We start from the raw sequence: 21,435 nt of genomic DNA, 5'->3' as shown, positions 1-21,435 counted from the left end.
AGAAAGAAAGAAAGAAAGAAAGAGGAAGAAAGAAAGAAAGAAAGAAAGAAAGGAAGAAAGAGGAAGAAAGGAAGGAAGGAAGGAAGGAAGAAAAAGAAAGAAAGAAAGAAAGAAAGAAAGAAAGAAATACATTTTTTAATATTGTATTGAATTAATAGTAGAAATATATAGGTTAATGTCTGCAAGAAAAGCATTAAAGTTTGTTTTTTGGTCAGCCCATTTCATTCTCTCCCCCTCTCCCTCTCCCCCCCCCTCTCTCCCCCTCTCTCTCTCTCCCTCTCTCTCTCTCTCCCTCTCTCTCTCTCTCTGGTCCTTTGACGTCACATGTGCCCATGCTCTGTCGCCATGGCAACACATTTCCCTACACCCCCTTGCCTCTCCTCTCCTCCGCCCCTCCCATCCGTCCCTGCGCGCTGCTCTCGCACTACAATGGTCCAGGCAGCAGCATCTTGCCGCACAATGGTTGCAAGGTGGTGAACAGGAGGACAGAAGAAGTGATTCAGCATCCCGGAGCCTCCTCGTCCGCCCACCTCGGCTCGCTTTGCCTCTCCGTCGTGTTTTCATTTTTGAACATCCCCCCCCACCCCCTTCCCCCATCTTTATGAATCGGCGCAACGGACCCGGTCGGCGCGATGTTTTCCGTAAGGATGTTTTGAACAGGACCGTCACAGGACTGGGCTCGTCATCAGCTGGCACGGAATGGTAAGGCCGGACCCTCGGGTTTGTTTGGTGCGGGGATTGGAAGCCAGCTGCCCGGAGAGAGTGCAGGGGATGATGAATATCGACCGCTAAGGAAAAGGTTAACGAAGTCCAGTAGCGCGAGGGCTCGGTGGGAATAAAAATAGAGCAACCCTAATTCAGAAACGGCGCGGATCGGGTTTTGTAACACGCTTGCACAGTGCGGGGTTTTCCATGATGGCGTTGTTTTGACCTGACAAAACACCCCCCCCGTCCCCTCATCCTCTGGGCACCTCGTATATGCGCCGCTGTGCTATATCCTCAGCATCATCCATAAGGCTAAAAACTGAGAATGCGCTCGTTTGCAAGTAGCCGCCTTCAGCAGCTGCGGACTCTCCTGCTTTGATGGTGCAGTTTTGTGATGCTTGGTTCGTGTGGGAGGATTGCAAAAGTGGTGCAATTGGTTACTGGATGACGCTGTTCAAAACACTTTCTGTAGGCCTTCCTGCATGTAGAGCGGTCCCTCCTCCCCTACCAGGACTCAGCTGCGCACCTTTTGCATTATGCAGACCCCCCGCTTGTACTGTAGGTTATGTGGGGCAGCCTTGAAAATCATCATAGAGTTGCTTTAACCTACAATGTTCATTTGATGACAACTTTTACTTTTTTTTTTTTTTTTTTAATCTTGTACTCTTGGTAGTCTTTTATCATTGTATGACACGCAAATCTACATTCGTTAATAATGGCATCATCATGTTGCTTTAGCCTTGAATCAGAAAGTGTCAAAAACAAATGTTGAAAGCAGTTATGACCTTCATTTCAGGTTTCATTTATAAGCGCAAAATCAGTCAACAGTGGTGTGGAAATCCCGCTCTCTTTCTTATGGACGTGCTGTTCCGAAGGCCGTGGAATATAAACTATTCATTTTACGCTGTCTATTTATGGTCATAGTCGATTCAACTTGTAATTGTTGTCGTTATTGGTTAGGATGTAGATGTGTTGTTTACACGTTGTGGGATTTCCAGAATGGGAATGAGGAAAAAGTCAGTGTTGTTTATGCAAGGTACTAAGCAGCAGCTGCATTACCTTGGTAACTTGTATTAGAAATGGAAAGTCAATGAATTATCTGAGGACAAAATGCTGACAGTAAAAAAACCAAAAGCATATGTTTATACTGGCTGTTAAAGCGGATTCTGTGTTGCATCCTCTTCTCCTTGCTGACCTTGTTGGCTGTGAACATGAGGTGAGAGTATAATGGCAGGTCTCTGTGTTGGAGTGTGATGTTTAAATTAACAGCGCATTAGAATAGGTCCCTCTGATCAATGTTTCTCAAAGTCAAGGCCTCTGTGACATAAGTTTCAATGTTGTTTGTTTCTTCTCTCTGGAACCCTACAGGTAATTGAATTTAACCTCTCAAATGTTGATGTATTTGCCTCAGCACCAGCTTCTTTATGAAGTAACAATCAGCAAAGAAAGGGCAAAGGACTAGCTCTGAATCCGATTTTGACTACATGTTATTTGTTTTGGGACTAGAAGAGTCCAATAAACTGGATGGGATGAAGAAGTTTTGAACTATGTTTCAATGATAGGCCACTACATATTGTAAGTGAACAACAGTGCCATAGTTTTAGTGCAAGTGCCCCACCCACCACACCACCAATAACATAATCCAGAGCCACTAAGTGTTAGCGTCTTCTACAGCATTATCATCCATATGAACGCCGAGGACAGGGAAAGTCCATTCAGATCAAGAGTTATGTTTACCAAAGTAACTGCTCGTGAAGTAAAGGAATTGCTACTGGAAGGAATGGTTTGGGTGCAGTTTTTGTGCTGTTTTGTTTTGGAGTATTATTATTTCTTTTTTTTTTTAGCAATGTGATCCCCAATGCCTGCACAAAAATCAATGTCTGACTAGCCATGTGTCACAAAGCATAAACCAATCAAAAGTTCCAGAGTCTGTCAGCTCAGTTGCTTGGCTTGGTCTTGTTTATGTATTGCCACCGCTAGCATATCAGCTAGCCGGCATTGTTTATTCATAGAGTAGCAGGGTAGTGGCACCACAGAGACAGGACTACAGTCAGGAGACGTTTACATCATAACTTCATGCTTTTGGACTTGTGCCTGTTCTGTTCGGCCTCTCCTCCGTGCCCACATGGGTCCTCTTCTGTGTTTCGCTGGGGCACTACAGTGAGGCAATGGCTGCATACATACTGCAGGGGAGAGAGAGAGGAGAGGGAGACTGAGGTGCTCACAATGAAGCTGGGGGGGGGGGGAGGGGTGGCGGTTTGCGGCTAATGCCAGTAGACTCAGAGATGGGGAATAGTTGGAGGAGTGACAGTGTGGGACAGTGAGGAGGCCGGGAATGCCGTGATGGGTCCGGGAGTTCAGTGAAGGAGGAGGTGTAATGGAGGATGTGCTGTAATGCACCAAAACAGGAGAGAAAGAGGAGACTGGGCGACATGGCATGTTTGTACTATTAATGTGCAGGGCATGGAACAAACCGATGGACGGGTGGATAAGGATTCAGGGCCTCTTTGCTCACTGCTCTTAGTCCTTTTCATAAGTGTGATGTATATAGAATGGGCATGATGATAAAACTTTGCATCACTATCTGATCATTTAGAGAGATTGTTATATCATTTCTGTTTCCTGTGTTCAAACAAGGACAGTTTTCACCACTCACTCTTCCTGTTTGTCAGGCTCGTCATGCTCTGAGTGAGTGACTGGCACGTCAGTTTACCGATCACACTGAAGCGTGGACTTTCAAAAGCAGCAGGTTTTGTTGAGGACCTATTAAAGGCACCATAAAGAGAGTAACTGCACATGAGGCGTGATAAAATCAAAATCTAGGCTCGAGGAAAATTGTGATTTTGCCCACCCCTAGTACAGCAAGGGTTGTACAGATTATGTATGAGTGAGTGTCAACATTGAGTTATGCAATTTGACCCTCAGTCTGGAACGCTGAGGGTTCTGATTAGAGAGAAGAGGAAGGAAATGCCTTCACCTCATTTGCCATTGTCAGTGAAAAGATTCATTAGTTTGCTTTTATGTTGCCCCAGACATTTTACAGATATACAGAAATAAACACATAAACAAAACATCACTGCCTTAGCCAAAGAGCATTATTTGCACTATATATTTTTGTAATTTAATGTTTTAATGATTGGTATGCTTACAGCAACAATAAGTGTGCCACAAACAAATACTCCCCCCTTTTCCCTTACACCATGGATGAAACTGGAATATCCAGGCTGTTTGCTTACACAATCTCTGGTACAGTGAATTGGCAGAGCCCTGATGAGGCCGCACTGGCTACTACGCACTCACAATGATAAATGGAGATTTGGGAAAAGGTGCTGAGCAGTATTAGCCCAGACTACAGCACCACTCTCAGCACATTCAGGTCTGAGTTTGAGCTCCAAAGGGAAACAGAAAGAATAAACTGATTGCCTTTTTTAATAAACACACTCTGCTGCCAGAGGTGGCTTGATTTATTAGTGTGATGCTGCACAGGTCCTGAGAAATGACAGCTTCCTAGGCACAAGTATTCTGTAAATCTAAATATATGTACTGTATGTGCACCACTGGTGGCATTTGGGGGTTTTCAGGCGGCACAGGTTCAGCTGCGATTTAAGACTGGCTTATGTTAAGTAGAGATAATTTTGCGCTGGAGGAAAATGCTCTATTTTGACCAATTGGTGAGGAACGCGCTTCTCTTTGGTCCTCATGGCCGGGAGCTGACGTTCCTGCAATACTACCCCTTGTGGCCAGGGGCGACTCCAAAATACACTTGATAAACAGGGTTCATATGTGGCTTTGGGCCTCGTTTAAACTGCTTAAAATCATGGCTCCAAAGAGGATTTTTTTTCCCTAAAAATTTCTATGACCCATGTGACAACGCTGGGCATGGTGTCATATTTTTAACCACTCCGGTTTTTTGTACATCACCACTATAAAGTGGAAGTCCAGATCTATGATTGACAGGCTCGGGAGCACTGTGGAGGCTTCCCGCCTTTTTGCCCACAGGTTTCGTAGGAGGAGATTGAGCAGCCATGTTATTTTCACAGACCGCTCGGGATCATTATAATGAATGGGGCTGAATGGATAACCGATTATCTCTTCTATCTTCTATCTATCGGAGACTGAGCAGCGATCATGGATCGTTTCTTGAATGGAGTAATTAATGTAAATGGGGACGAGTGAGCACAAGAGGTCTATCAGTATACAGACACACAGTGGCACACAGGCTCTGTTTTCTGTTCCAAATGTTACATTTACAATGTACTGTAGATCTTTGGTGCAGAATACAGAATTACAAGAAAATAATTTGATTATCACTGCACATAATTTAGTCCCCTTTTTACTCATGATTCTGTCCTGATTTGATCTTTGACCTTGATCTGGGCCTGGCAGTGCTTGGATTGTTACCTACACTTTATGAGGTAGAACGATTGAGAACCCCTGTAGTAGATGGTTCATTGTATACACTGTATCTTTACAAATAGATGCAAATCCATGGTTCTTTAGTGGTTAGACACTATAATGCACTCAAAATGAAAGGATACAGTACACATGTAAATCTCAATACTGTTTTATCTTGTGCCTTACAGGTCTTTATGAGCAGACATTTCTTATACAACTGCAGTCAACCGATCCTGGATGTGAAGATAGCCTTTTGCCAGGTGTGTGTTCCATACAGGTAAAAAGGTACTGTACTGATTCTCCATATTGTTCTCTATCAAGCAGATTTCCCTCTACGACCACAGTTACTTTCATTTTGACTGGCTGTTCCTCATATTTGAGATGATTTATTTAAACTTACAAATTACAATTGCAGAACAATTCACAGTTTACAAGCACGTTATTTACTTTTCTTTTTTATTATTTACATTTTGATAATGTGAGATCAACCAAGTATTCCTGATAAGAAGGACATAATCTGAAGTCATAATGTAGACTATTTACTCAGCCAAGGAGACAGTTTACATACAACAATGACAGTAATCTGCAATTTTATAGTGAGCCTTAAAAACAGGGGGAGCTGACTGATAGTAAACAATGAGAAAATGCTATTATCTTGTGGAATAGAGTTGCACAGAGCTATTGTGTCTGTGGTGACAGAGCAGGTCACAGCACCCGATTATCAGTTTTAGCTGTGAAGTGAGGTCAACTATATTCAGAGAGGACGCATACTTTAGAAATCTTTCCTTAAAGCTGTCCTAAGTTAGTCCATTTGCCGGAGTCCCGTCGAGATGCACTCCTTAGTCGAGCGGCACTGGAAAATGCGTTCCAGGATTTAAGCCTAACCCTAATCCTTACCTTAAGCTACTTTGATTATAAACAGTTTAAAATGAAAAATGAACGTTGGGAAATGCGCCGATAGTTCTGCACATGCACAGCAACACCACTCAGTATAACTCAACAAGCCGCGTGTTTTGATGGTAAAACGATGCGCCTCCTTCCAAACAGCGTGTTAACTTTGTCCCACAGCAGCAGAGACGAGCTCCGCACCTCCCTCACCTCACAGTGCACCCCCAACACACCTGCCCCAGCACCATGGAAACACAAACACCTGTAGGGAGTGCAGGCAGAACAGTCAGTCACTAACACAGTCAGAATTTAGCATTATGACTGAAGTTTACAAAAGATAGTGAACTAATAAACATCTGGCCGCTCTGATGAAGCCAAAAAACCCTTTTGAAATGTCCATGTTTATTAAATAATCCAATCGCTAGGGAGCCGAGAGGACATTTTTATTATTAACCTGCACCATCAGGTAGCGTATGAGGCGTTCGAGGGTTGCGGGAAAGAAAACCTCTGAACTGTAAATGGTGTTCTAGATGGAACTATTATGTTTTAAATGTTAACAAATGCATATCTTATTTATTCAGCTGATAAATGTGTGTAGTGCACAGATTATTGAGATCTCCTTTTCCATTTGAATGCATCATCAGAGCCGTGTGTGGAGGCAGAGTGAACGGTGTGGAGATATATGTGAGGGGAGGGGGTTGCAGAACAGGGTTTACCACTGACATCAATGTTTCCTATGGAGAATAGCTTCATTAAGGTAGCTTTAAAAATGATTGGATAAGGGTTGAATATTTTTTTTCTTCTTTCAATTTCCCATCTTGCTTGGCGTTTGTTTTTTGTTAAGAATAAATGCTCCAGTGGCGTTCCCATAAATCCCATAAAGTGCTGACTGCAATGTGAATGTTGCCTCCAGCGCTGGTCTGCAGGACGCTGCACTTTATTCCATCATTAGAAGGCTTTGCATGGCATGTCTACATTTCACAGATCATTGTCTCTGCTATAACTGGGCTGTATTTAAACAATTGCTCTGTTGTAATTAACTACTCTGTGATTAACTGATATATTTGTTGTGGTGGTATTTGTAGTAGTTACTTCATTAGTATGTGTACATCAACATGCACCTTTAATGGGCTAAAAAAGTATTTTAGTCAAAATTATGCAAAATGACAATGTTGTTCAAGACTAGACAGTATGTTAGACTTCTTTGCTAATAAAACATAATTGAAAACCAGCATTTTATCAATAAGATCGAGATTTGCATTCATTGCGTAATGTCTTGCTGCTGTGTCTGTGCAGGGATTTGGAAAACAAGTGGATGTGTCATATATTGCCAAGCATTACAACATGAGCAAAAGTAAAGTCGACAACCAGTTCTACAGTGTGGAAGTGGGAGATTCTACCTTCACAGTCCTAAAGCGATACCAGAATCTAAAGCCCATTGGCTCTGGAGCTCAGGGAATAGTTTGGTAAGTGTTTAACTCTTTTATGTATATGGTTTCATATTCACGGGGGTTTGCTGAAGCACACTCTTCTTCTTCTTCTTCTTCTTCTTCTTCTTCTTCTTCTTCTTCTTCTTCTTCTTCTTCTTCTTCTTCTTCTTCTTCTTCTTCTTCTTCTTCTTCTTCTTCTTCTTCTTCTTCTTCTTCTTCTTCTTCTTCTTCTTCTTCTTCTTCTTCTTCTTCTTCTTCTTCTTCTTCTTCTTCTTCTTCTTGATGATGAAGTCTCAATGCAAATAGGATTTTTTTTGTTGCCATTTGATGCATTGTAGTTAATTTATCAGTCATCCATTTCCTAGTGATTACTTACTTACTTGCGACCCAACATGACATATCACAGATGAAATTGACAAAATCCTTGTATAAAATCTGGCCGTTAACCTAGGAACATAGTTTCAAAATTGGCTGGAGTTTTTATTTCTAATAATTTGCAACATTGCTCAGTTGGGACAACTCCAAAAAACATGATGGTGCTGAGCCTTTTTCATCCCACATAACCTCCAACATTATGTATCTGCATGAACCTCGACCTCTTTGTGCCGGTGTTAAAAAAAAAGAACTAAAAGGAATCACACTTTTGAAGATGCACTTTTCCATGAATTCTCTTACTTAGTCCATTCATCCACATGCGACTCAAAATGACCCTCTTTCTACCACTTTTCTTAGTGTTTTTATTATTCTACTAAGTGGTCTGTTAGCATCTGTTTTGTTCATTTTGTCCAGGTTATGACGAACTTGTACATTTTTTTATGGAAAAACTGGAAGAGAGATCGGCACAACTGTATGCTCACCGATTGTTATTGCTCACACCGGCAGTAGTGACATTTGGGGGTCTTTGTGGTCTCTCGGGGATCTCTCTTCCATTATGTCCACTGTATTGTTTTTTGTGTCTTTCCTCCTAAACTGTTCGGAACAATGGACTTATCAGACCACAGCCCAGTTTACTGGAAAATTTATGTTGATAAAGTTAAAACACCTTTCACTTGGAGACTCAGTTCCAGGATCCGGGAAAAGAAAAGAGGAAAAAAAAAAAAAGATATCAAAACGTACATGGAGGATCACGACAATGAAGCCATCTCCTCGAGCCTACTGTGGGACACCTGAGGAGCAGTTTTAAGAGGCAAATTATTTGCAAAGGCAAAGCACTTTAGACAAGAAAATATAATGATGGAGTAGACTGTTGAACTGGAGCCGGAACATAAAACAATGTAAATGAAGAAACTTTATGGAAGATCAAGTGTTACAGACATTCAGAAAGAAACAATATTGTATTTTTGAAGCAGTTTTTATGAACAAAACTTTAAACATACAGACTGTTAAAATAAAACGCTTGTTGGGACAAGCCTCCCTGAACTGGAGAAATTAAAATTGGGCTCAAAAAAAGGTTTACAAACATTATATTTATTTGGGTTGTAGATGCTCATAATGTTTTGATGGTGTAAAAATACATAGCTACAGTACACACAAGATGAAGTACTGCATTTAACAATTGGGGTATTGCTTGCTGCTTATTTGATGTTGGTTGGAGAATCAGATTGCATGGAGCATAAGGACTAGCTGCGTGAGTACTTAAGACAATCCTTAATCCTTGTCCCAGTGCAGGCTCATAGTTCATTGTAATTCACTCCGTAGCCTCTCTGTCAGTGTGCACACAACCACAGCCAAGGCTGCACTTAAAGGAAAGTGTCACAATCTCCATCAAATGACTGAGCTGCAGATTTCTGTGTGCTTTCACAGTATCATCATGCCATGTACTTCTGTTCATCACAGTCATTTTGTACCGTTGATAGTTTCACTATGCAGAAGGCTTCATTTAGGTATGTGTACTTCACACTCCTCTGAGGTCGATTCCCTTTCCTTTGGCACTTTCTCCTTTATCTTTAAAACTGTTGAGCTTCACAGATTTGTCTGTAAGTCGTCATAGATGGATGGAGCAGCAACTATGGGCCTCCGGTGGAGTAGAGTCCAGAGAGTTGACTTTTAGATGCTGGTTGTTTGTTACATGTACAGAACTGTTTAGGAAAACATATTTAATAGCAAAAGACTGCAATAAGAAACACTGTACCAGTCCTCTGAGGTGAACATGTTCCACAACCCTCACCTTTCTTGTATTAAACCTTTTTATTTGCTTTTAGTAAGTGATATTAACATTTTCATTCATTCATAACAAATTTGAAATATGGTGTAGGAAATGTGAGGACTTGAAGAGATCCTTGAGAAAGGAGATTCAGATGTTTTGAATCTGCTCGAGGAGCACCAACCACTGTGCCGTGTTCTTCTTGTTAACATTAAGAGTGGGCTACACTGTTGGGTTTGTGCCCATTTGAAGGATCTACACAGACAGTGTAAATCTAATTGAAGCTGGTCTGTGTGGCTTGGCTGGTCTCACAGCTGTCCTCTGGCATCATATGGTCATGATATTTTTAAGCCAAATCTCCTGGATCATACGATTTAATTATTTTTCCAAAAAGAATGACAAAGTGAAAGGCAATAAATAGTTTGTTGCAGATAACCTTGAAGATGCATAGCCCCCCAGAGTTCAGCTTAGCCTGATGTAGCCTTTGTATCAGCTGGACCGGACCTGGAGACTCCACAGGCTCCTCCCAGAATGCAACTCACTGAAAAGACAATGTGTGAAAGTGCAGTGATTCAAATCTGCATGTCAAGACTTGTGAAGATTGAAAGTATTAAGTAGTTTAGTTGTCCGTCACATAACTGATAACTGGTTGGAATAACAATTGGATCAATGCTTTTCTGTTTCCATGGCCACGCATCAATCTCCAAAGACACACCACGCGCTATGTATCATTCAACCCCGTCAAGATCAAACCCACTCAACATTAAACTAGCACAGCCGGAAAAGTCTTTGCTCTGTATTGTCTTCCTCTGTGTTCAAGTGACAAGATTTAAGGGACGACTAACTTTTTACGGCCAGTGGTGTAATGGTGACAAATTCTCATTACACAAATTATGTGTAATTTTATTTTTTGTTTCCTTTAAACCATAGACATAGCACAACATTTCTCTCATTGCAGTGACTTGCACTATGCCTGCCCTATTTGATTTACATATTTGAAAACATCCAAAGTCCATCCTTCAGTCATAAAAGCATTCAACACTATAATCCTAAAGCAGCTAATACACAAACTGCTCCACCTGGGGATCAACACATCACTGTGCAACTGGCTGCTGGACTTTCTGACGGGGGGACCACAGGCTGTACATGTCGGCGGCAAGTCCTCCAGAACCAACATACTGAACACGGGGGCTCCCCAAGGCTGTGTGCTGAGGCCCCTCCTGTTCATTCTGTTCACAAGTACGACTCAAACCTCCTGGACCATGCACACTACATCACTGGTCAAGAAAAAGTAATCAGCGTCTCTACTTTCTCGAGCCAGAGTCCCAGCCTCCGTTATGTCCAACTTCTACAGAGGGACTATAGAGAGCATCCTGACCAGCTCCATCACTGTGTGGCACTGCGCCAGCACTGCCTCCTGCTGAAGGAGCCTCCAGCTCATCTTGAGAGCAGCGGAGAAGATCTGCGGAGCCCCTCTCCCCTCTTTTAAGGAGATGCACTCCACCCGTCTCACCCGCAAAACTATCAGAATCACCAGGAACCATACGCACCCATCACACAGTCTCTTCAAGGTGGTGCCTTCAGGGAGGAGACTGAGGAATCCACGGGCCAGGTCCAGTCGACTGAAGAATAGTTTTATCCACCAGGCTATAAGGAAGCTGAACTCTCTCCCTTCCCTGCCCTCCCCGTGCTTCTACCCCTCATTCCCCAACCCCCACTCCATAACAAGGACTTGAGAGAATGAACATTCCGATTCATATCAATGAATTGACAGTAAAATCTTTTAAATGAATTTGAATTCAAATATCACAAAGGGCTTTTTTGTGTTTTGTAATGTTCTCGATAGTTAAGAGGACATTTCTCTAATCCAGTGGCCTAAATAAGGTCTGTTTTCCATTGTTGTGACGAAAGGAGTTTGACATACAACAAGCAGATGTTAATTAAGGCCTTTTTCTTTCCTCTGAAAGAGTGAATGGGCTGGGTATATACCCAAAATATGTAGTTAAGTTATAAATGGTATATTGATATCCATCATGAGCTGAATGAACTGTATTCTCTTTCCAGATTTGTCTTTTTTTCATCTCACTACACTCCTACACACGTATAATGTAAGAGTTGCACTACCTGCTCCACATTTACTACATATATCAGAATTTTTTAAATCAAATTTGTGACCTTTGACTGGTGAAATGATGTTATTGCAATGTTGATCAATAACTGTCTTCTACACCTTCTACACCCATCCTCTTCACACTACCACCCACCAAATGCATCTCAGATGTTTTGTGTTGCCTTCTCGGTCTTAACAATAAAGTCGTCCATCATCTCTCGTGTCTTTGTCAGCAGACTGGTTGTATTTGCTGTGACCAATGGCAACACAAGTAGATAGTGACATGAGACGACACAGATGAGTCATTCATGCTTCTTATTTCTTCTGCAGTGCCGGCTATGACGCTGTTTTGGACCGAAATGTGGCCATCAAGAAGCTGAGTCGACCGTTCCAGAACCAGACCCATGCCAAGAGGGCATACAGGGAGCTGGTGCTCATGAAATGTGTCAATCATAAAAATGTAAGAAATATATTATTAGCACTCTTTTGCAAAACTGATGTGCAGTTTAGTCATCGGCAAAGTGAAGATAAATAGCTGCTGATTGGATCACACCACATTTTAGTCCTGAGTCTCAGAACAATAAACCGCCACAATGGCAAATATACGGTGGCGCAGATGGTAGAGCAGGTCGTCTCATGATCGGAAGATCAGGGGTTCGATTCCCACCTCCTGAAAGTGTACACTGTCGTTGTGTCCTTGGGCAAGACACTTCACCCACATTGCCCCCAGTGTCTGCGTACATTGGTGTATGAATGAGAGTATGAATGGGTGAGTGGATCCTTGCTGTAAAGCGCTTTGAGTGCCTAATGTAGGTGGAAAAGCGCTATATAAGTTGAGACCATTTACCATTTACCATATACAGTATGGCAAATATTTGAATTCTTGTGTTAGGTTAATATAAAAAAAAAAAAAATACATTTTGTTTGTAGCAAGAGGAAAATGCATCTAAAATGAAACTCATCAAGTGTATGTAGAAATGTAGAAAGCCTTTAGGGAGCTATTGGCTGGAGATCGTCTTGTTTCTCCTGAATCACTGGTCTGAGATCCATCGTGTGGGACAGGGGTACGGCCAAAGTGCGACAACTCGACAACTCACTTTTTAGTGACAGCCCCAAGGCTTCTTGTTGAATTGGCATACAGAGATGAACCGCAACTGCAAGGTTCATCATTATAGACAACCTCTGCTAAAACACCCAGGTCAAACTGTCACTGCATTGCCTCCTGGCCCTTCACGGTTTATACATTTTAATATCCAATGAAAAAAGTTTGGATCCCTAGTGTAGGAGATACAATATTTGATGGGTCTAAGTAAAAATACAGTAGTTGTCACGTAATGCCCCTTTGATTGTAACTCTTCTGTATGTATTTGAGCATTTATCAAATTTTGTCTTTCAGATCATCAGTTTATTAAACGTCTTCACACCACATAAATCATTAGAGGAATTTCAGGATGTGTAAGTATCACAAAGTCCTCAATGCTTTTCTGAAAACCTTTGCAAATGTCTGATGTTTGTTTCAATGCCCGCAGGTACCTAGTGATGGAGCTGATGGATGCCAACTTGTGCCAGGTCATTCAGATGGAGCTTGATCATGAACGAATGTCATACCTGCTTTATCAGATGCTGTGTGGCATCAAACATCTACACTCCGCCGGCATCATCCACAGGGTAAACTATTATATTCTAATGGCACAATTATAACAGCAAAGTAATAAGTAATCACACTAAGTGACAAAGTTGGTTGCACAAAAAGTAGTTATACCGTCAGTGTTGGGGACTACTTTTCACATGTCTTTCAAGGAATGAACTTGTCCAGTCTTACTCATAGCATTTGCGTATCTGCCCCTAGGATTTAAAACCAAGCAATATAGTAGTGAAGTCCGACTGTACTCTGAAGATCCTGGACTTCGGTCTTGCCAGAACTGCGGGTACCAGCTTCATGATGACCCCGTATGTAGTGACCAGGTACTACCGAGCCCCGGAGGTCATCCTTGGAATGGGATACAAAGAAAATGGTGCGTATTTCATTACTTGATTGCACGTAACATCACATGAACTATCAGCTTCATTTGCTGTAACACTTTGGATGCAATCAGAAAGCTTTTAGCAGTTAGTCTTCTCGAAAAGTCACATTGTCACATTCTATTATGGAGCATGTCTAACTTATTAAAATGATTCACCCAATCACTGCTTTCTTCTGTCTGTTTCCTTTGGTTTGTAAGGTTGTCTAACACTAACCATTGCCGTCTCTTTTGTTTTCCTGATGATCGGCCTTGTCGTGTTCTTGGCGTGTGCAGTGGATATTTGGTCTGTTGGCTGCATTATGGGAGAGATGGTCCGCCATAAAATCCTTTTCCCAGGGAGAGATTGTATCCTTCTTATTTTCACAAATTTGTTTCAATCAGATTGTTTTTTACCTTAGGTCCTATGTTATTGTTGCATGGCAGCACAGTGGTTAGCACTCTCCCCTCACAGCATGAGGGTTTTAAATGCGATCCCTTTGACAGGACAGCCCATGGGAGTGAAGAGTAGAGACAACAAATCATCATAGCCAGGACCCGAACCCATGACGCAGAGGCTGGTAAAATGCTTCATGCACACGGCAGTTTCCCCAATCACTGCTTTTCTGTGCAGTTTTTCTCTGGGTGTTTTGCCTTCCCCTACCACCAAAAACATGTAGAACAGGGTTCCCTCTGGAGCCAGGAGAGTTAAGGTGTACTGTTCCCGTAGGGACATTTATCCTCATATTTAACCCATCAACCGATGCCGCTGGAGAAATTTGTAAGGAGCAGTGGGCGGTCGCAGTGCATGCCCAGGGACCCATTTCCAGATGTGGAGCTAGGCGGATGGTCAGAATCACCTGGCTGGAGGATTTACCTATTGTGCATGTTTTGGGGTGATGAGGGAAACCAGAGCACCCGGAGCAAACCCATCCAGACACAGGGAGAGAAACTCCACTCAGAGAGGCCCGCACAGGGATTGAACCCCTTCTTGTTGGGATTGTGTGTACGACTGTGGGACAATGGGTCACCTTATTCGGGAGGTTTGCTGGGGTGTGAATTGTGCCTGCCCCTTCATTTGTATTAGTTTACATAGGACTGGAGAAGTCAAAAGAAAATCAGTTCTACATGGGCACAAAGCCATTTGACGGTGTTGACATTTTGGTGTAAGTGAACGTTGGACATTTTACACAAATCTACTAAACATCAGATTTTAGGGAATGAATGTTCGCCAAACATTAATTCTCTGCTTTATGAACTGCAATGGAAGTGCCGATCCGTGGCAAAAGGAGGAAAAAGAGAGCGGAGCGGAATATAGTGAATAGTCTGGTATGGCATGTTAATGTACATGAGCCCCTTGTATGTTCATTAACATGTACAGCCCCGACCAAATAAACAAATGATTTTTTTTTTATGTGCATTCAAAAGCACCTTGCTAACAACTTATTTCAATAGCAGCTGCATATGACTTTGTAATTGCCTGACAAAATGCCATCTGTTTTTAGATTCTTGTTGTGAGTGTGACTTGTTGTTGGTGCAGTTGATAAATACTGAAATCTGCTGTAAATTTTTTAAACGTTGCCTATGGACTTAATATGGCGCTGCGTAGGGTTGCATTATGTGGTATAGATGGACTTCAATCAGATAGTACATTATTATTATTACAAGAAATGAATATTTTAATAGCCTGGTCATGTTAATCTGTGTACTGTGTGCTGCTGTTCTGGAAATGTGTGGTGTGTTTTCGAGAGGGATTCTTCTCCAGCAGAGTAATCCATGTCATGTCTGTAAGAAAAGCTGGGTTAGTAGAGAGCTGATTGCGAGATCAGCTCTAAGCTCTGACCTGATCAGAGTCAGGGCTGCGGATGAAAGAGTGACAGTGTGTGTCTAAATTATGTATCATTTTGAAAAGTTAGGTATTAGTTTGTTTATTTGGTTGGTCGGGACAATGCATGTTGATGAACATACATGTAAACAGGATTGTAGCCTTAAAGGTGCACTATGCAACTTTTTATGTGGAAATAAAAAGTGGATATTTGTGCGTATATGACTTGTAGTGACCAAGCGGCTGTATGAGTGGTCAGCATGTTGCATAATGCACCTTTAAGCTAATTTCCATCCATCCAGAAAAGACACACAAATAATGTTTTGTTTTGGTGCATTATCTGTAATTAGATCTACAATAAGTGAGCAGGAGTGTTTTTCTTAGCTGCTGAGGGCAAACACAGGTGTGAGACAGTTTAAACTCCAGTCCAAATCTTCAAATACATGAATCATTTTTAGCATCTGATTGAATTGGTATTTTTTGTTTTGTGTTATTTTTTGTAATCATCAGCACAATCCAATGCAAAATGTCTCTTTGTTTTATACAGTATAATGTATGTACCATATTACTGTGGGATTTTTCCTTAACCTTAACCCTCATACCAGACATTGACCAGTGGAACAAAGTGATTGAGCAGCTTGGCACACCCGCACCAGAGTTCATGAAGAAGCTCCAGCCCACGGTCAGGAACTACGTGGAGAACAGGCCCAAATATGCCGGCCTCACTTTCCCCAAGCTGTTCCCTGACTGCCTGTTCCCTGCTGACTCTGAGCACAACAAACTCAAGGGTGAGCACTTCTTATGCTGCATTTAGTCCACGGCACTAGATTCTGTTAAATTGTATTGACAAACTCCTCGTGTGGCCCTTAATTTTGCAGCCTTTCAAGACCCTAATGTCAAAAAATGTACACTCCAAAAAGCCTTAAAATAACCATACATTCATATTTTTTTCTGCTTCTTTTTACAAAAATCTTCAGTGGCTTTTGGGTCATTTTGATAGGCCGCCGGCTCCAGTGGCTTTCGGGTCAAAATGACTGAAGGCCCCACGAGGGTAGAAAGCTGATAACATGATCTTCACAATCACATGAAATTATATTTAAGAGCAAAAATATGCTTTTGTGGCAAAGTTCTGAATCTATAAAGTCAACACTAATGTATGTATTTTAGTAGAAGATGAATCTGCATTTTGCACACAAACAATTGGTACCCGTAAACCCCGAAACTTGGATAGGATCTTTGGACCTGCTCCACCTCAGCAGAGGCTTCTCTCTCTGTGTCTCTCTCTGCAGTAGGACTGGCAGTCTCCCCCAAATTTGCAGATCATTTATCCTCACATCAACCATTTCTGGACGGTTGCTCATGATAAACGGCAGTACCCCGAATATTAAATGGCAAAATACTCAACTAAACAAAATAAAACTTCACCTCTCTCAGCTGACAGTCTGAAACAATATGACTGGCTGAAAATGCTGATTGTGTTTCTCAGCTGCTGCACCAGCTTCACTAAAGATGTGAGTAAGAAGCACTTGTGTATTCTGTCCGCTCTCTGCTACAGCGGCAGGTTTGGAGTCGGAGAGTGAGAGCGTGGGAGGTGAGGGATTTGACTGCAGTGTGTGAGCTGACGTAGACCAGGCAGACTGCTGCTGCGCTATAGCCAGGCCACTGATTCAGTGACCGATCTGAGGGTCCATGTGATCGACTCACCTGATCACAATAGTTCAAATCAGTTAGAGGATTACATGGTAGAGGATTACATGGTAGAGGATTACATGGTTTGTTTGTGCATCTCAGTTTAATGAAGGAGCCCGGACTGCAATGTCATAGAAATAAGTGGATTGCATTTCCTGATTAAATTGTATTATAAAAATAAATAATGAAAATAAATAAATAAATAAATGTGATGTGTAAATTCAATAAATGAACTGCTAAACTACCACAAGACAATTATTTATAACCCATGTGAAGACCTAATGACTTTTTCCCACTGTCTTGCCAATCAATTTATAATCATTCCCTCTCTGTATATTTTCCTTCTTTGCAGCGAGCCAAGCCAGAGACCTGCTGTCTAAAATGTTAATCATAGACCCAGCTAAGCGGATATCAGTAGACGAGGCCTTACAGCATCCCTACATTAACGTGTGGTATGATCCAGCTGAGGTGGAGGCGGTGAGTTTGTAGCTGAAGTGAATGAAAGCATCATTTAACTCATAAATCACTATGTTGATCTCATTATAGAGAGTCTGTCTCTTAATCGTCTCCCTCTCTCTTTTAGCCTCCACCTCAGATCTATGATAAGCAACTTGATGAGAGAGAACATTCTATTGATGAGTGGAAAGGTAAGGGCTACTCCGTGCCAGCACTGTGGGACCTACTGTATAAAATCCGGATTCATGTGTGTGTCTTTTCGGCAGAGTTAATTTACAAAGAGGTGATGAACTTTGAGGAGAGAACGAAGAATGGCGTAGTGAAGGGACAGCCTTCACCTTCAGGTACTCTCACTGCATAACTAATGGCTCTGTAAGTGAATTTCTTACAACTTTACTGGAGTTCCCCTGTATATACGTAGTCCCCCTGTGCTGTCCTCCATGTCCCTCTGTCTCTCCTCCTGTCTGTTTAACTTTGATAAAAAAGATCTTCAGACTTAAACAAAAGCTACTGCTATGATCTCAGGATGAAACCTGAACGATTTGTGTTCGCACAAACATCTTGTGGTTGGCATAAGATTTAGTCCAGTGGGATGCATCAGCTTTCAAGTGTAATTCTGCCAGTTGCCCACACAGGGGCAGCATATTCATGTCTTGTTGGTATAATTGCGCTTATGTGCAGTACACATTTACAGGTGAAACTCTGCATTCATTTCTGTTATTCATCTTAAACTGTGAAACTAATATATGATAGACTCATTACATGCAAAGTGAGATATGTATTTGTTATAATTTTTATAATTATGGCTCACAGCTTGTAAAAAAACAAATAAAGGCTTGACATATGTCACTTCGTTTCACATGTTAAGTTGAATTACAGAAATAAATGAAATTTATTCTATTTTTCTGAGTTTCACCTGTACATTTTGACAGTAGAACCCAGACCTGACATACAAATAAGTATTTATTGTCAACAGTTTGTTGACAGTGATGCACCAAAGATCTGATGTACCTGCTGACTGTGTAATTAAACAGTAGCTTTCCTATCTGAATACCTGAACTATGCTTTATGCAGAATCTGTGTGAAACAATCAGTCCTAAACACTCTGCAGTGTGATGCTCTAAACCCGTGGTTCCCAACCTTGGTGGGCGGGCAGGGGGGCAGAGCTTTGTCTAATTAGAGGGCCAAGTCAAGTGATATTGCTTGAGCAAATATATTGGTTAAAATCATTTAAACAAATGACTGATAAAGAAGTGCATGTGCATAAAACACTCTAATTTGTTTGAAATATACGTATTGGCCATTATTTAGATGCGCGGCCTGAGAACAGCGTGCGCAGGGGAAGCTTCAAAGAAAAAAGGTTGGAAACCACTGTTCTAAACCAGCTGGAACTAAACCTTACCCGTGTCTGTCCCAGTGAACGATGTGTGATTGTATGTCTTTGTCCCTGAAATGATATATTGATTTTTGACTTGTGTTTGCCTTGTCTTGCACTTGTCTCTCTGTTCTGTTGTGACCCCGGTGCGCGCTTCTTTCCGTAGCACAGGTGCAGCCGTGAACAGCAGTGACAGCCTCCCTCCATCATCCTCCATCAATGATATCTCCTCCATGTCCACCGACCAGACCCTGGCCTCAGACACTGACAGCAGCCTGGAGACCTCTGCTGGACCCCTCGGGTGCTGCAGGTGACTAGCCGCCTGCCTGCGCAACCCCATGTTCTTTAGAAGGTGAACGAACGAGTGACAGACAAAAAAATCATTTTAAAAAAGATGTAAGAAATAGCTTAACTGAAATGAAATCTCAAAGCCTGTGCATCGTTGCTCAAAAAAACAGCAGTGGTATTTAAATTTTAACAAGACCCCAAATATTATTGAACATCTAGCTGCTTTGCTTATACTGCCCCTAAGTTTTATAAGGCAAAAGTACTGCTTCAACTTGCATTTCCTGTGAAGCTGCATTATTGGCTGCTGGTGTCCCAACTTCTTACAAAGGCATTTCAGCTCAAACCACTGTGGCAAGGTGCCATTCCGCTTACCACCAATGTACAATGTAAACATCCTCCCTTTTATGTGACAACACTGCTGTATTTAACCTCTGACCTCCACTCACTCATTTCCCCACATTGAAAGGTTGCCTGATGTGTGTGTCTATGTGTAATTCTGCAGGGATTTGTCGATTTGTAGGGATTTCTTGCACATGGGGTCGCACTCGCACCCTCCTATATGCTACCTGTAAATAATGTAATTCTGTACAGTCGTACGCGAACACAGAATGGGACAGAAGGCCAGTACAATATTGAGTTTTTCTGTTTCAAGCGCACCTTGCCACACAACTGCTTTACACTTGAGTTTCCCCCCATAACCTTCACTTTTTGCTGTTATCCTGCATGGTTAGACTGAAAACAATATGCTAAATACGAGTCTGTATAAAATTATACTATGTAAACTAACATGACGTGAACAAATGGGGGGCCTGTTTTCTGAAGTGACGGTGATTTGTGAAAGAGCATCCATGAACATCTCAACTAGTCACATCCAACCTCTGTCAAAGGTCAAAACAGTGTCTATTCCACATCCTTGTTTTGTCCAACCTAACTTTAACTTATTTATATTGGTGGACACTGGAAATGGCAAGTGCCTTTTTGAAGGATGCAGTTGAATTGTATTTCCCCCTCACATCTCCATTCCTTTGCTGTTTTTGTTCTGCCTTATTCTCACAACCTCCCAAGCACTCGTAAACTGTTTGTCCTTCGGAATTGAGTTTACCTTTAGATGTGACCTGGTTTACATTCAGAACATACATACTACTGTTGTTGTTTTAATGTCATTGAAGACCTGCGTTTGGCCCCTGCAACTGTAGCTGCATTGCTACTAACAACAATGGAAGATTTAAACACAAACTCACAATATGTTTATCCACCTAAGAGGATGATGTCTCTAGAATAAGCTACCGTATATGCTTGGCTTCCTGTCCAGTGTCTGACCAGGGTTTAGTTTTAAAGTCACATAACAGGGTGCAACTTCAAACAACGTGTTTCAGTTTCCGCTTACGTTATGTTTAAAAAAAAAAAAAGACGAGATTTTTATACAGGACATTTACTGGACACACACATTTTGCTTTTTTGTTTCTGAATGTGAATTTTTTATGACAATTTTGGCGGTGCATTTTTGGATTCATTGCACCACGAGTAGATGGCTGAATATCTAGCTTTGAATGTAATAGCAACTAGCAGCCGTCGCTTTGTTTTTCTTGACACACAACCGATTTGTCATAATCTGGCCGAGAAGACATGATTTGACAGTTGTTTTTCTTCACAGAGAAAAAAAAAAATACATTGTAGATTGAGTGTGAGAATGTGAAAGGCCCCTGGTATGGTCAAGTGTCTGGGTCCTTTCACTTTTGGACTAGAAAGCTAAATTCTGGACCTGTTGTATAATTAGGTCCAAACACACATTTGCCAGTTCACTATATTTAAGTGTACCCAGTCACTTCTTGTGCCAACCTTTTGGTCCCATTTTAGAATTTGTGATCCTGCTCAATCTTGTATATAAAAACAAACCAACAATGCAATACATGACATGTTATTGCACTAGAGACAGGGAGGCACTGCTGCAGGAGGTCAGTGGAGGCTACAAATATCACATGTCATTTTAAGAACAATTCAAGCTTGTTTTGCTCATCTCAACCAGGTGATGTACTTTTACACTTCAATTGGCTTTTCTTTTACTATGTGCGGTTTAAACAAACGACTCTTTTGACAGTGGGGGAAAAATATACCTGTATTTGTTCTCATG

At 41.7% G+C, this 21,435-nt stretch overlaps 1 protein-coding gene across 6 annotated transcripts; it reads left to right on the top strand.

Annotated features, from left to right (window-relative positions):
- Positions 1-379: 379 nt before the first annotated feature.
- mapk10 (mitogen-activated protein kinase 10) lies at positions 380-20,375 on the top strand. Of its 6 annotated transcripts, none has more exons than XM_079551362.1 (13): positions 380-702; positions 5,289-5,360; positions 7,285-7,454; positions 12,002-12,131; positions 13,068-13,126; positions 13,201-13,339; positions 13,521-13,686; positions 13,969-14,040; positions 16,102-16,284; positions 17,538-17,662; positions 17,769-17,832; positions 17,908-17,985; positions 19,183-19,336. In XM_079551362.1, exons 1-13 carry the CDS (start codon positions 700-702, stop codon positions 19,197-19,199), a joined length of 1,278 nt encoding a protein of 425 aa, XP_079407488.1. In that variant the 5' UTR covers positions 380-699; the 3' UTR covers positions 19,200-19,336. The 6 variants fall into 6 exon arrangements, with proteins under 6 accessions (XP_079407488.1, XP_079407489.1, XP_079407490.1 ...); XM_079551363.1 differs by having other exon boundaries at positions 17,908-18,013; positions 19,188-19,329; XM_079551364.1 differs by having other exon boundaries at positions 17,908-18,013; positions 19,183-19,322.
- The last annotated feature ends 1,060 nt before the right edge of the window (positions 20,376-21,435 follow it).

Source organism: Gobius niger (genome assembly GCF_951799975.1).
Source record: "Gobius niger genome assembly, chromosome: 2".
NCBI lineage: Eukaryota > Metazoa > Chordata > Actinopteri > Gobiiformes > Gobiidae > Gobius > Gobius niger.
This window is presented reverse-complemented; position numbering and strand designations above follow the sequence as displayed.